Source organism: Chaetura pelagica, unplaced genomic scaffold, assembly GCF_000747805.2.
Source record: "Chaetura pelagica isolate M959 unplaced genomic scaffold, ChaPel_1.0 scaffold69, whole genome shotgun sequence".
Classification (NCBI taxonomy): Eukaryota; Metazoa; Chordata; class Aves; order Apodiformes; family Apodidae; genus Chaetura; species Chaetura pelagica.
Genome location: NW_009970724.1, coordinates 9352213 through 9364470, shown reverse-complemented (window position 1 = coordinate 9364470; position 12258 = coordinate 9352213). Strand labels below are relative to the sequence as shown.

At 36.6% G+C, this 12258-nt stretch overlaps 1 protein-coding gene across 1 annotated transcript in view; it reads right to left on the bottom strand.

The window, feature by feature from the left end:
* Positions 1-604: 604 nt before the first annotated feature.
* LOC104396755 (transmembrane protein 56-B-like) overlaps positions 605-12258 on the bottom strand; it is a 17542-nt gene continuing 5888 nt past the window's right edge. Inside the window, exons 3-6 of the mRNA XM_010006638.1 lie at positions 8506-8564; positions 6614-6708; positions 4437-4510; positions 605-1028 (exon numbers count right to left, since the gene is read on the bottom strand). Of these exons, the coding sequence (XP_010004940.1) occupies positions 713-1028; positions 4437-4510; positions 6614-6708; positions 8506-8564 (544 nt within the window). The 3' untranslated portion in view covers positions 605-712. The remainder of the gene's footprint in view (positions 1029-4436; positions 4511-6613; positions 6709-8505; positions 8565-12258) is intronic.

Below are 12258 nucleotides of genomic sequence, written 5' to 3'. Positions count from 1 at the left end.
ATGATGTACTATTGCATGTAATCTAACACATCAAAAGTGAATCATTCCCATCAAAAGCAGAGAATTTTAACAATTTTTAAGATATTTTGAAGTCTTATAATACAGCATTTTAGATAAAATTATTTCTTAAATTTCCCAAAATAGTTTGCATTCCTATAAGGCAGAACAAAAAGCAGTAAAAGACTTCACAGAATCAAAGCTACATTTTTAGCTGTACTTGCAAAATTTAAAAAGTTGTCAAGAATGAAATCTTGATTGTTATTCCTAGAAGAAAGCATAGAAATGTGCAAGGAAAATCGCACCATTACTGGGAATTTGGGGAGGTTTTTTTGTTTTCTAAAAAAGGAGAGATGTCAGTATTTACTGGGTTTATAAAACACATCAATCTGAGAAACCTGAGTGGAACAATTTCAACACATTGGTGGACAACAAGCAAGTAACCAGTCTGCTCCTTCTGAATTCCAGTAGCTTGTAACTGCTTAGAACAGAGACGTGGAACTCACTGTGTGAGCTTTTGCTTTTATTCCTCACCAGACAGGATCCATAAAGCGTGGCCCTGGGTGTGCAGGCAGTGTGGCTAGGGGAAGAGTAAGGTCAGTACAGAGGTAATACCTTGTTTCCTTAAGAGGAGCATTCCATGGCAGAAATGTGCACTGTTTTAGTGAACTTAAATGATTTTCATAGCAGAAATTTCATTTTATGCATATGATTTCTAGGCAGATTTTCCATTTCTGTGTGTTTTGGCTTCCTCCTGTCCAATAAGACAAATGACTTTGTAGCATCCTTTTGCAATTTTGACCATCCACATCACATTCATAACATCCAGGACAACACTTGAGATAATCCAGGCGCTCTGGGCTGCAAATCCTAATCTCTGGAAAGCCTCTGTTCCAAATGAAGAAATGACATGGGTGTAATACACAGGCATGACAGCAATCCTCACCACGAAGAACACGACTGTCATCAGCACCCCATTGATGATGTTGGCCTTTGAAGATTTGGGATATCCTAGTACTTCAAAAAACCACCTGCAAAAGAAGTGTTCACAGATACCAGGCAGGCAGCTTTGAAGTAATCTCATTTTTAAATTATTTTATTTAATTATTTTCATTAATAATTTATTAATTGCTTCTACCCTTATAATTTCTAAATTATTGTACAGTGCCTTGGCTTAGTTGCAAATTTTTTTGCTTGGATGCATATTTCTTTCCCCACATAAAAAGAGTACAAAATCCAGTACATTGTAGAATAGCATGTAGAAAATCTTGATTTGAATTGTAAACCAGTTGACAACAAGTGTGCACTTCAGAGACTACTGTAAAATACACTGTAATTCAAATTCTCTTTTAAAGTTATAAATACAAATTTATTACTTGTTACCCTAGTTTGCACCAAGGGGTAACTAAAATTCTATTTGTTTCCCTGAAAGCAGTTCCAGCATTTTCTTTGGATATGGTAATCTATCTAAAGCTCTTTTCAGCTCCTCAGCTTTGGGATTTTCTGACTCCTTCCGTTCAGCCCAAAGCCAGAACTTCAGAACCAGACAATGTAAATGGCACTGGACCATGTCACAGCTGGGTATGTTGTTACACAATGAAAAAGATAAATCTAAAAAAAACCTTTCCTGCTATTACTACTGGATCACAAGCAGTCCTTAAAAAAATTCTTGCATACTAATTCCTTACTAAAGAGACATAACATATATTGCCTTGTACACAGAATCTGTGGGTTGAAATCCTAGAAAAAAGAACAAACTCCTCTAATTCTATATCATTTACGCTTAAAACAACATAAACACAAGTAAAATTTGTTCAACAATGGCAAGTTAAAGAGAGGACTGGAGGAAATTTATTTAAATCACTGTATTCATTATAGCAGATGGGGAGGAAGCGGAATAATCAGTTTATTTCTAAGAAGAGATGAAGGTAAAACTATTTTAAAAATAACAGTTCTAAAACTAGTTTTAAAAGTAATTTTTAATTTAATTACCTACAGATTACAGCCTAGGCAATTATAGATGTACTGGAAAGAATTGCCAGACATGCAGCTCTAACATAAATACTTCAGGAATTCATTAAAGGTGCAACTGAGACAATTAAAATCCAGACACTCAAGGTGGCAGTCCAGCCTGGAAGCAGGATGCCTCACCACAGAAATACTGGGATGATGAAGAGAGAGACCTGATATATTTGGTCAGATATTTATTGATACATACAATGCAGATTCCATAAGCAATATAAAAAAATACTTTAAAATATACTGTAGAGTGCCAATATAGGTAAATGGACATCTGCTTAGCAACTTCCCTCTCTGAGCAAATTTTAAGAAGGTCAGTAAATCACAGTTATCATTAAATTTTACCCACCACAGTTCATAATTAATTACATAAACACTGATATTAATATTAAAAGATCTAAAACGCTTGGCATGGAGACAACATTCAATTAGATACCCCTACCAACACAGACAGGAAATGCAAAGAAAGTACTACAGTTCTGAGAAGAGTTCACTTTATATTTTAGTAATACTAAGAATGCAAATAAGAAACATAATGTAAGTCATTATCATTATCCACTACTTACTGTCTTAAGGGTCTGGTTCTCTTCAAATTTAATGAAAAAAAGCCAACTATTCAGGCACTAATGAGATGAGATCCCTTAGAGGCAAGGGGCTTTATTATCTCCTACAGTGATTTCCTTTTTCCTGAGAAAGCAGTAAATGTCGGTATTCAAAGACACATGATCTCACCATAGGCATTTTGAAAGTGTAATGTATATTACAGTTAACAGCCAGATCTATCACAATACTTCATAATGCCAAGCCTGAAAGGTAAACATGAGTATAGGTACCACATAAACCCAGGGTGAAATCCTATATTGATAAAGTTGGGAGAATGGCCATTCACTAGCACAGGAATTTCAATATAGAAACCTAGAATGTAATAACACCTTTTTTCAATTTTTTACTCTCCTCTTCCTTGTGTTATTAAAATAAGTTTAAAGAGGTGTTCATTTACTCCTCAGTTTCTCTGTGCACACGGAGCACAAACTGTATTGAACTATAATCTCCTACTCAACTGTGCTTGGGAAAATGAAAGCAACCTCTGGAGAGCTCCATTATCCCACCCTGCCCTCCTGCAAACTGAATTTGCCAAGCTAATGTTTGAAAGGGATCTCAGCTAAGTTTTTTTTATTCTTAAAGATCTGAGGAATGCTACAGTCTCATAAAATATTTCAGAGCTTACAGACACAATGCAGCAATGGGTAATACTCAGATTCCCTGTTTGCAGGAGGATTACAGCTCTTATTTGCCTTACAAACCACATCCTTTCTTACCAGACTCCTAGAAAACAAACAAAACAAAAACAGATGCCACCTATGTAGGATCAGTAAAGTAAAAATATATCCCAAGAAGTATGGGTGAGGAATAGGCATCTGATACACTGAAAGATCTGATCCTACACATGGCAAAATAATGGAGGAAGAGGAGAGGACTGCAGCACTGCCCTATAGCAAAGCCCCTCTCCTGAGCTGAAGTCTTCCTGGGGCAAATCCCTGTCCCCAAACGGATCTTGGTGGCTAAAGAGTAAGGAGAAAGTTCACCCTCCCCAGAGCATGGGGAGACTAGACTGACTGCTCTTCCCTGCCTCTGGTACATGATATTTATTATCTTGTTCCTTTTCTGATACTCAGCAGTGATCCTAGTAGCAACACTATAACCAGAACCCACATCAGGCTTTGGCTCTGACTGAGCTCTGATGAAGAGCCTTCTGCCACTTTCTTCTCTGATCACAAGTGTGAAGATTAACCATACTGGATATATTTAGATGCTTTACTATTTTTATAATTTAAGTGTCCAAACTCATTTCTGGAATTGTTTTTTTAAAAAAAGAATATACTTTTTTATTATTCTAAGTATTAATTATAATTATATAATATTAATATTAATCTGTATAAGTAAAGTATTGCAAATTAAACTTCAAATGATCTAGGGCAATGTAATTCCATTCTAGGATTCTGATTACAATGTTAACTTCCTTCTTTGCCTGGTCCATGATACTAAAAAAAAATCCCTATTGAAAATTATGGCTTTATTATAATAATTAAATGAACATTAAAAGGCAAATAAACAGTATTACATTTGTAAGCTTTTATGTTCAGTCCTTTCATAAAAATTTGGCATCTCATATGAAAGCTGCTCTACTCTAAAGAAAAACCCCAAGGTGAGTAAATTATTTATACTGTTGCAACTATAGCAGCAAAAAGTTTTCATAGCAAAAAAGGTTTTCACATAGTATTCCTTAGTTCAATATATATAAATTCACTTTCAGCAGACATTCAACAACGATAACAAAAAAACCTTCCTAAGTGAAAGAAATAATAATATCGATTAAAATTTAAAGAGAAATATGCAAAAGAGAATCCCTAACCACTTACCGCTGATTGACAAAAGGAGTGGAAAACTCTGCAAGCAGACGGAAGTTTCCAAAATAAGCCAACAGACCTTTGCTCTGGTTAGCAAAACAAAAGAGACACACAAAAATCAACAATGTAGATATGAAATCTTGATTAAAGTCTTCAAGTACACACAGAATTATACAATGTCTCAACTTCCTTATTAAACCTGTTAGTAAGCAAGTCTGCCAACTGTGGCCAACTTGAAATTTCAAAAGGAGGTTTACTATAAAAGCTGCAATTTTCCTTCTTACTTTAAATAAATCTTTAAAAGACTTACAGTTAAGTGGCCATAGAAAGGTAGCTAAGTAGAAGCACAAGTAGGCATTGGTTACAATTATAATGATGTTATTGCTGTCTAAGAGAAGTAGAAATATTTTGTATTTGCCAATGTTTAAAGAAGTCCAAACAGAAACACTGTGAGCTAAAGAAAACTGTCCCTGCATTGTCTTAGGAAAATAATTTGCCTAAGTGAAGTTGATATTGCAGCTCTTTTTTGGAAGCAGAAAGGGCACATAAAGCCCTTTCTTTTTTGCTTCCCACTGCAGGAGAAACCCTTTCCACCAGTTTGGTCACAGTCCCTGCCATGCCCCATGGTTTGGAAGAGGCACCTCTTCCCTGTGCCAGTACCCAGAGCTGCAGGGTGCACTTACACGGGGACACCTTGTAGCCAAGCACTTTCCTCCAAGTGACAAACAACAACATATTCTCTACCTCATTATTTGGTTGTGCTAGAAACAGTATCCCATTACCAAATGGCTGGGTAAGCAGCTGTTTCCAGATGTAGAGAAAGAGAGAATTCTTTAAAAAATGCCAGCAGGTCTCATGAACAACCTATGGGGTGTGCATCATGACTGCTCTTCCTCACCAAGCATGCTAATACCCACTAATTCGGGCATTTCTTGTCAGCTCACACTACACCAAACAGAAAAATCTGTTCTTGATCAAATTCTCTATCTTCAAGAGCAATTTTTGAAACAGAGACTTCAGAGTAACTTTATCTGAAGATAAGAGAATGAGAGTAAGACACAGACATCCAAGAGCAGAGCTATATCCAAACAGTAAGAATTGCTTTAAAAGAAGTTCATACTAACACTACACTTTCTGTTTACTCCAGAAACAACTGATGAATTTTCCACATCAGGGATTAGCCTTTGTAGTGGTATTTACATTTCTCTAATATTCACCTCTAATTCATTTTTATCCACAATAGTATTAGCAGGTCTAATTATCTTCAACTTGAAAAGGAGTATTTACTTGTCAGTGTACTTCATCCCCTTTAAACCATTACATGGAAAACCTGACAGTAATCTGACTTCTCAACACTTTTAATATTGTAAGCCTGGGATTCACACAGTAGACAGGGAAAGAAATCTTGTAAATTCTATTTTATAAGATTTCTTTCTTTCATGAATATGCTCTTTGGAAGAAATTCTGGAGCATTATTCTGGAGGTCAATGGGATTTCTACCAAGCCACATGTGCATATTTGAGAAATTTAAGTAACGCCACAGGGTAACTAAGTTAGTCTTTATTCTAGAGCAGTATCCTTCTCTTCCCCTTTTCCCTTCAGTGGACTTACACCACAGATATTTACAGATACATATGGTTAATCATCTATTGTTTCCCCACCCAAATAACATTAAACAAGAATCTCAGAGGATCAGTTTCTGTCATAACAGTATAAAAAAGAAAAAGGGAAAAAGAACCACCCCCGAAATAACACACCCAGCTTATTGTACTACATTCACTAGAGTTAGGGATCTCTGACCTATGGCCCTGCAAATACAATCACAAGCAGAACACAGACACTCAAACCCATTTCCTTCTCATTTTCCAACAAAATATTCAGGCTTGAGGTTTTATTTGAAAATCTTTTCTATAACCATGTGAAAAGCCCCTTTGTCAAAGTCTCTCCACAGCAAAATTGGAATGAGCTCTAATTACAGCAGTTAGGGACACATTTTTCTTGAATATTGCAAAGACACACACCCAAAATGACTGCTGAAAACATTTATAAAGTAATGAGGATTTAAAATAGAAATATGCCTTTCACAAAACATCAGTTAATATTTTTTTAACATTAAGCAAACGAGATCTATAAAAGCATTGCCTTCACCCTCATCTGCTTGCTATCTTACTGGAAAATACAGCACTCACCAGTACAAAATAGTAAGCATACAGAGCTGCCAAGTGATGTATTACAAAAAATTTGTCACCAATTGCCCTCCAGTAGTAAATAATAAGTACCAAATCTACAAGAGAAAAGAAATAATGACAAAAAATAATATATTATACTACCATTGACCTCAGAATACTGTTTCTCTAAGATTTAGAGGTATAAATGCCAACATATGGCATCAGCAGAAACACTTAACTAATTATCTCTGAAGAGAACATCTTTATCCTAAAGACTTTACTGTAGTCAAGGCATCAACCAACAGTATTCTTCCAACAGTTGCCATAAATTATTACTTTCCACATGAATGAAAGTACCAAGACAATATTTTTAGTTGAAATATTTTAGAAGGAAAAAGTGGATCCATAAATTAATAGCAAAACTTACAAACTCCAAAATTTTGAACAAATTACACCCAAAAAAGGGTGTAGGGAGGGGCAGTTGCAGTGGGCATAGCCAATATACAAATGCATGCAGGTATCTGTTATGGAGAACTTCTGAATCAAAAAGCAATTGTATTAGAAAACAGGGAAACATTTACCAAAAATGTTTTGCAAGGGACGCTTGGAATGAGAAGTATGTTTGTTTAATCACAATTTTCCCATTACTGCATAAGTGACATATGGATCTGAGTTAATGCTATAAAGAAAGCTTTGACAGAAACATTCTTTCTTGTTCCATGACAGTCTGAGATTTCAGAAGATTTTACTTTCTATACTGGAACAAGCAACTTTTGCCCCTACTTTCTCCAAACGAGTACTTTGGACTGGAAATTAGTGACCAAGGTTCCAAATCAAAGATTTTACCCTTGTGCCATTTGTATCTCCAGTGAGTGCCTTGATGTCTTTTATATTAGCTATCCTCAGGCAGTACTCTTATATCATCTGGCATAGACACTCTACTTTCTATTAATAATTAAACATTTACTATATAAGTGAGAGAGAATGAGTGGCCAGGCTCAGGTCTCTGTTCAAAGGCATTCATTAATTCATAATGAAATCCTAATGCATAATTATTCAAAAATAGTACCAATGAATTTAATAATGGGAGCTGAAGTTCTTATAGAAAAAAGGAGACTTAAATTAACCCACAGTTTAACCGGGTGTGCTGATCACCAGATTATCAATTCCACTGGGGTGAGAAATCTAGTCAGAGAGAGAATGAAGTCCATCGCCCAGTCTCTAACTAGAGACTCCATCCTAATGGGAGTTTTCCCTGAAAACAGTCCAAGTCACAACAAGTTTTTGCTTTGGTAAGTCATCGTTATCCCCACAAACCATAAAAGAAAGCTCCAAAGCATTTTGTAGCAAAATTCCCACGCCAATTTTAGTTGTCAGTAAATAATTAGGAACACAACAATTATGCAGGGGTAAATGCCATACCAGGAAAATAATTTAAAATTTCCACGTTTTATACATGACTAAATTTTAGCTTAAATTGAAGGTTACTATTGTATTGAAGGTTACTAAAATTCTTCTGCCAGCATTCAGAGATCTCAGGAAGAAACACATATAAAAGCATTACAAGTTGCAGGCACTCTGAAGGGAGTGAAGGGCACTGCTTTAACACCTTCTCAGTTTGCTGAAGGATAAAACCAAGCTGGAGTTGGTGGTTGTGTATCAAACCATCATGAAGCCACACAGTGTCATTTCCTCAGTGCTTGGGGAGATATCATTCCATCTTTCACAACAGCTGGCAACATCTTCTGATTTCACCACAACTCACAACTCTGGCTTTTCTAAAAGCCACAGTACCAACTGCATTGCATACATAAACCACATCTCCAGCACAGTGGCTCAGTATACAGGTATAGGAATTGTAACTCAATATAAACATACAGGTTGTGTGTGTTATATACATGTTGCATAGTTACCAGAAATGAGGTAGCCTGTGGTAATGGCAATATTCAATTTCACAATTGAAGGGTCACCCCTGTAAACATACCAAAAATACAGTTACAGCCTCTATAACAAGACAATTTGCAAAGAACATACACATATCAAACACAATGTCCAACAGATCACCTTATTCTTTGCCCATCAACAAGACATTATGAGATTTGGCTAAGAAGGGTCCTAGTCATGAAAACAGATTCCTTTCCCACCCAGATATAAAACATCTACTAACTACCCTGATCAGGATTACCTTTGCCTTGGCATAGAGACTGCCCCAAGAGCCTTGCTTAGAGACTGGAACTGAAACCCAGCAAGTACCCTGAATTGGCTTCTCTGGAAATATAGAATAAAAGAGAACAGTCCAGGCAGTGTCTCTTAGCACTTAAACTGACACTCTGTGTCTCAATTTTTGTTCTGCCAGGGTTAACACTTTGTTAAGGATGACAAAAATATCTGGCTCAGCTGGTGCTTTTCATATTCATAAGAGGATGGATTCGCACAGGGATAAATAGAGTAGAAGGAGACATGAAAGGAAATTATTCGCCAGTTCTCTGAAGCCAAGGAATCTTGGAGGAGAAATGCTTTTCAGAGTAGTTTCACAGCTTCTGTCCTTTCCCTTTTGGTGCCAAACATTCAGCAGGCAAAGCTCTCAGCAGCACACACAAACACAACTTCAGTTCCTCTAGGATGTTCAATAAAACCAAACTTGTGAACACAGCTCAAGAAAGGGAAGCACCCACATTACAGCAAGTAACTTTTGTTCTCTTCTTCACTGTCCTCTACGCTTTCCTGCTTTGAGGAGTTTGGTGAGCAAATCTCTCTTCCTCAGAATAAAGATCATTACTTTTTTGTAAACTAAGTTGCGCACCTAATCTGGGTACGTTTTGTGGAAGTACAAATTGAGCTTCCAGTGACAAGTCTACAGATTTTTAAAATGTGAACTGCTGAAGACAAGCTGTGAAAGCAATTTTTGTTGTAAACCTTTCAAGAAAAAAGGAAACTGTGCTTATAGCCACCTCCAACACAAAGTCCACCTCAGCTAGAAAGCAGTAAAATGCTATTAGTTGGCTATTCTTTTTTAATCCTATTGCAATGAGGCAGTGAAAGAGATTTCCTGTATTATTACAATCTGTTCACTAAATGTTAAGGCTTTCTTAGCATCTAAAACTAACTGTTACCCTGAGTGAGCTTACAGGAAAATAAGACTCAGAACTAGAATTCTGCCACTAGTTGAGGAAAAACATTACCAGGAGAGCCTGGAGCTCACTCCATCTCTTAATACTGGCTACAGAGCCTCTCTTAACTACAGCTTGAGAGAGTAACATTTCTCTCCATGGGTTCAAAATCTGGTTTCCCAAGCCACATAGGTTGTGGGCTGAGTGCTTCTTTAAGTGTAGCTCCTCTAAAGGTCACAGCTAGACACAAAACACAGACAGATGTGTTCTCGTAACTTTAGCAGAAATTCTAAGTAGTTCCAGCCCTCCCACTAGAGCTCCCTCCTGCAGCAGCCACATCATCATAACCAAACCTGCGAGCACCCCCAAGATACTTCAGCACATCATCACCAGGAGTGACCTTGTGCACTCTAGAACCTTCAGATTCTTCTCCAGAGGAGAAAGAAAGACAGACTGAACATACTGAACTGATTCCCTGACACTGGTAAGCATCACTTAACTGGATCAGACAGAGAATTATTCACTTTCCTTTGTTCTTCCCATGACATTGGTCACCTTGCAACAAACCTTCTCTAGACTTTCTAAACACATCAACAACATATATAGGGACATGGTCGGTCCGCACCAGTTAGCATCCCAAATTAATTTCAATTAATGGAAAACAGAATCTAGTTTAAAATCCACTAGATTTCCTGCTCTGTCTCCTTTAACAGGAAGTGCACTGAAGCGTATGGGCCCCAATGTTTGCAGCCTAATTTTGATGTCAGCAAGAGCCAGGAGTGACAAACAGGGAGTGCCTTGAATCCACAAAAGGGAAGAGCTGTCTCTTGTGATTGCTGAGGAGGAATGTGTGGCAAATGAATTACACACTAACACACACTGGCAGATGTAAGACAAAATGTACACAACCGACTTTCTTCAAGTTTCTTTGCAGATAAAGTCATACAAAATGCTAATCAGACAGCTGACTTCAAAAAGTGTAACGGCTGTAAGGTGGACAGTCATATGAAAAAGCCTGCTCTTCTGTGAAGCTACAACTTCATTCACTTATTTACATCTTCTCCCTCTCCTTATCTGATTTCTACCACCTTCACATTTTCTACTGTGTTACTCTAACCACCTCAGAAACAATTTCTACATTATTTCCATTAGCTAGTCTGCATCATACATAGACAAAAAAAAGGGCAAAATGTTATGAGAAGTCCTAGACCATCAAAAAAGGTGTATGCACACAACACTGATGCTCCCCTGTAACTTATCAATGATCCAGTCTTTACTATCCTTTGTTAGGATCTATTGTATCTAGTTTCAGATATTAGCTGACAATAATACAACATACTCTCTTCATTGAGCCCAAACCCTTAGCAGGAGTCTTGATCCCTCTCTGGACACATGGGTATCATACATACTTCACATATTTTAAAATTATTAGTTTAATAGCTAAAAATACCAATTCCCAGATCTAGAGTGTATTCTGTGAACTTTTGACAAAATGCTGAAACCACTGTCTACAACAATTTTGACCAAGAAGCCATTTACAGAAACACTGCCATGAAATGAACCTGAAGCTTTGCTTTAAAACAGACAAATCAGATATACTTAAAAATCTAGTGGAAGTATATCTAAAGTTTTTCTTACTCTATCAAATGTAACTAAAACCACTGATAGGAATAATTGGAAACATATCCAAACAGAAGAAACGATTTGGAAACAATAGTAGAAATATAGAAAAACATTCCTCCAAAGGCAGATGGATTTTGTCTTTTAAGAAATGCCTTTACATAATCTAGGATGCTCAGGCTCCATAAGCAAGAATAAGTTTTCAATGCAATATACAGAAATATCTAACATAACTGTTTTGAAAATGCGTAAGAACAAAGAAGGTCTTTGGTATTTCTGCTTATTTTGACTTTTTTCTGGAATTACACCAGGAAAATTTAGTAAATGTGAAGGCTTGATTTATTTATCATCACTGAGGCCTTTTATTTCTGCTGTTCATGACTTCTTTTGTACTGGTCTGCAAACAAGAACAAGGTCTACTCCAACAAGCCAGCATAAAAGCTTTTATCTTATAAAGTTCACCACAACACACACTAAGATAGTTATAATAATGTGCTGCTTTTCAACAACGGTTTGCAGATCTCCTAAGATATCCAAACTGCATTTGGTCTCTATAAAGATACCAGAGTGCAATGAAAAAATCCAGAGCAGATGACAATTTAATCATATAACACTACATATAGAAGAGGTCAATATTGCCTAAATTTGTATTATTAATTAGTATTACGTTTATTAAAGCCACATAACAAGTGAGTGGCAGAGTTCTTCAAGCAGAGTTCTCCTGTCTAGTTCACAATTCATCATCATTGAATCAAATAAATCAAAAGCGCACAATGAGCATCAGAGACACTATGTAAGTTTAAACTGACTCACAGTGTGGTCCCCTGATAAGGTTAAAAACAACAGTCTGTGACAGAATTATTAAATTAAACTTCAAGTAGTTAGTCTTCAGGAAAAATATGGAAAAATATGGTCTCTTCCTTCTACAGGGAAAGA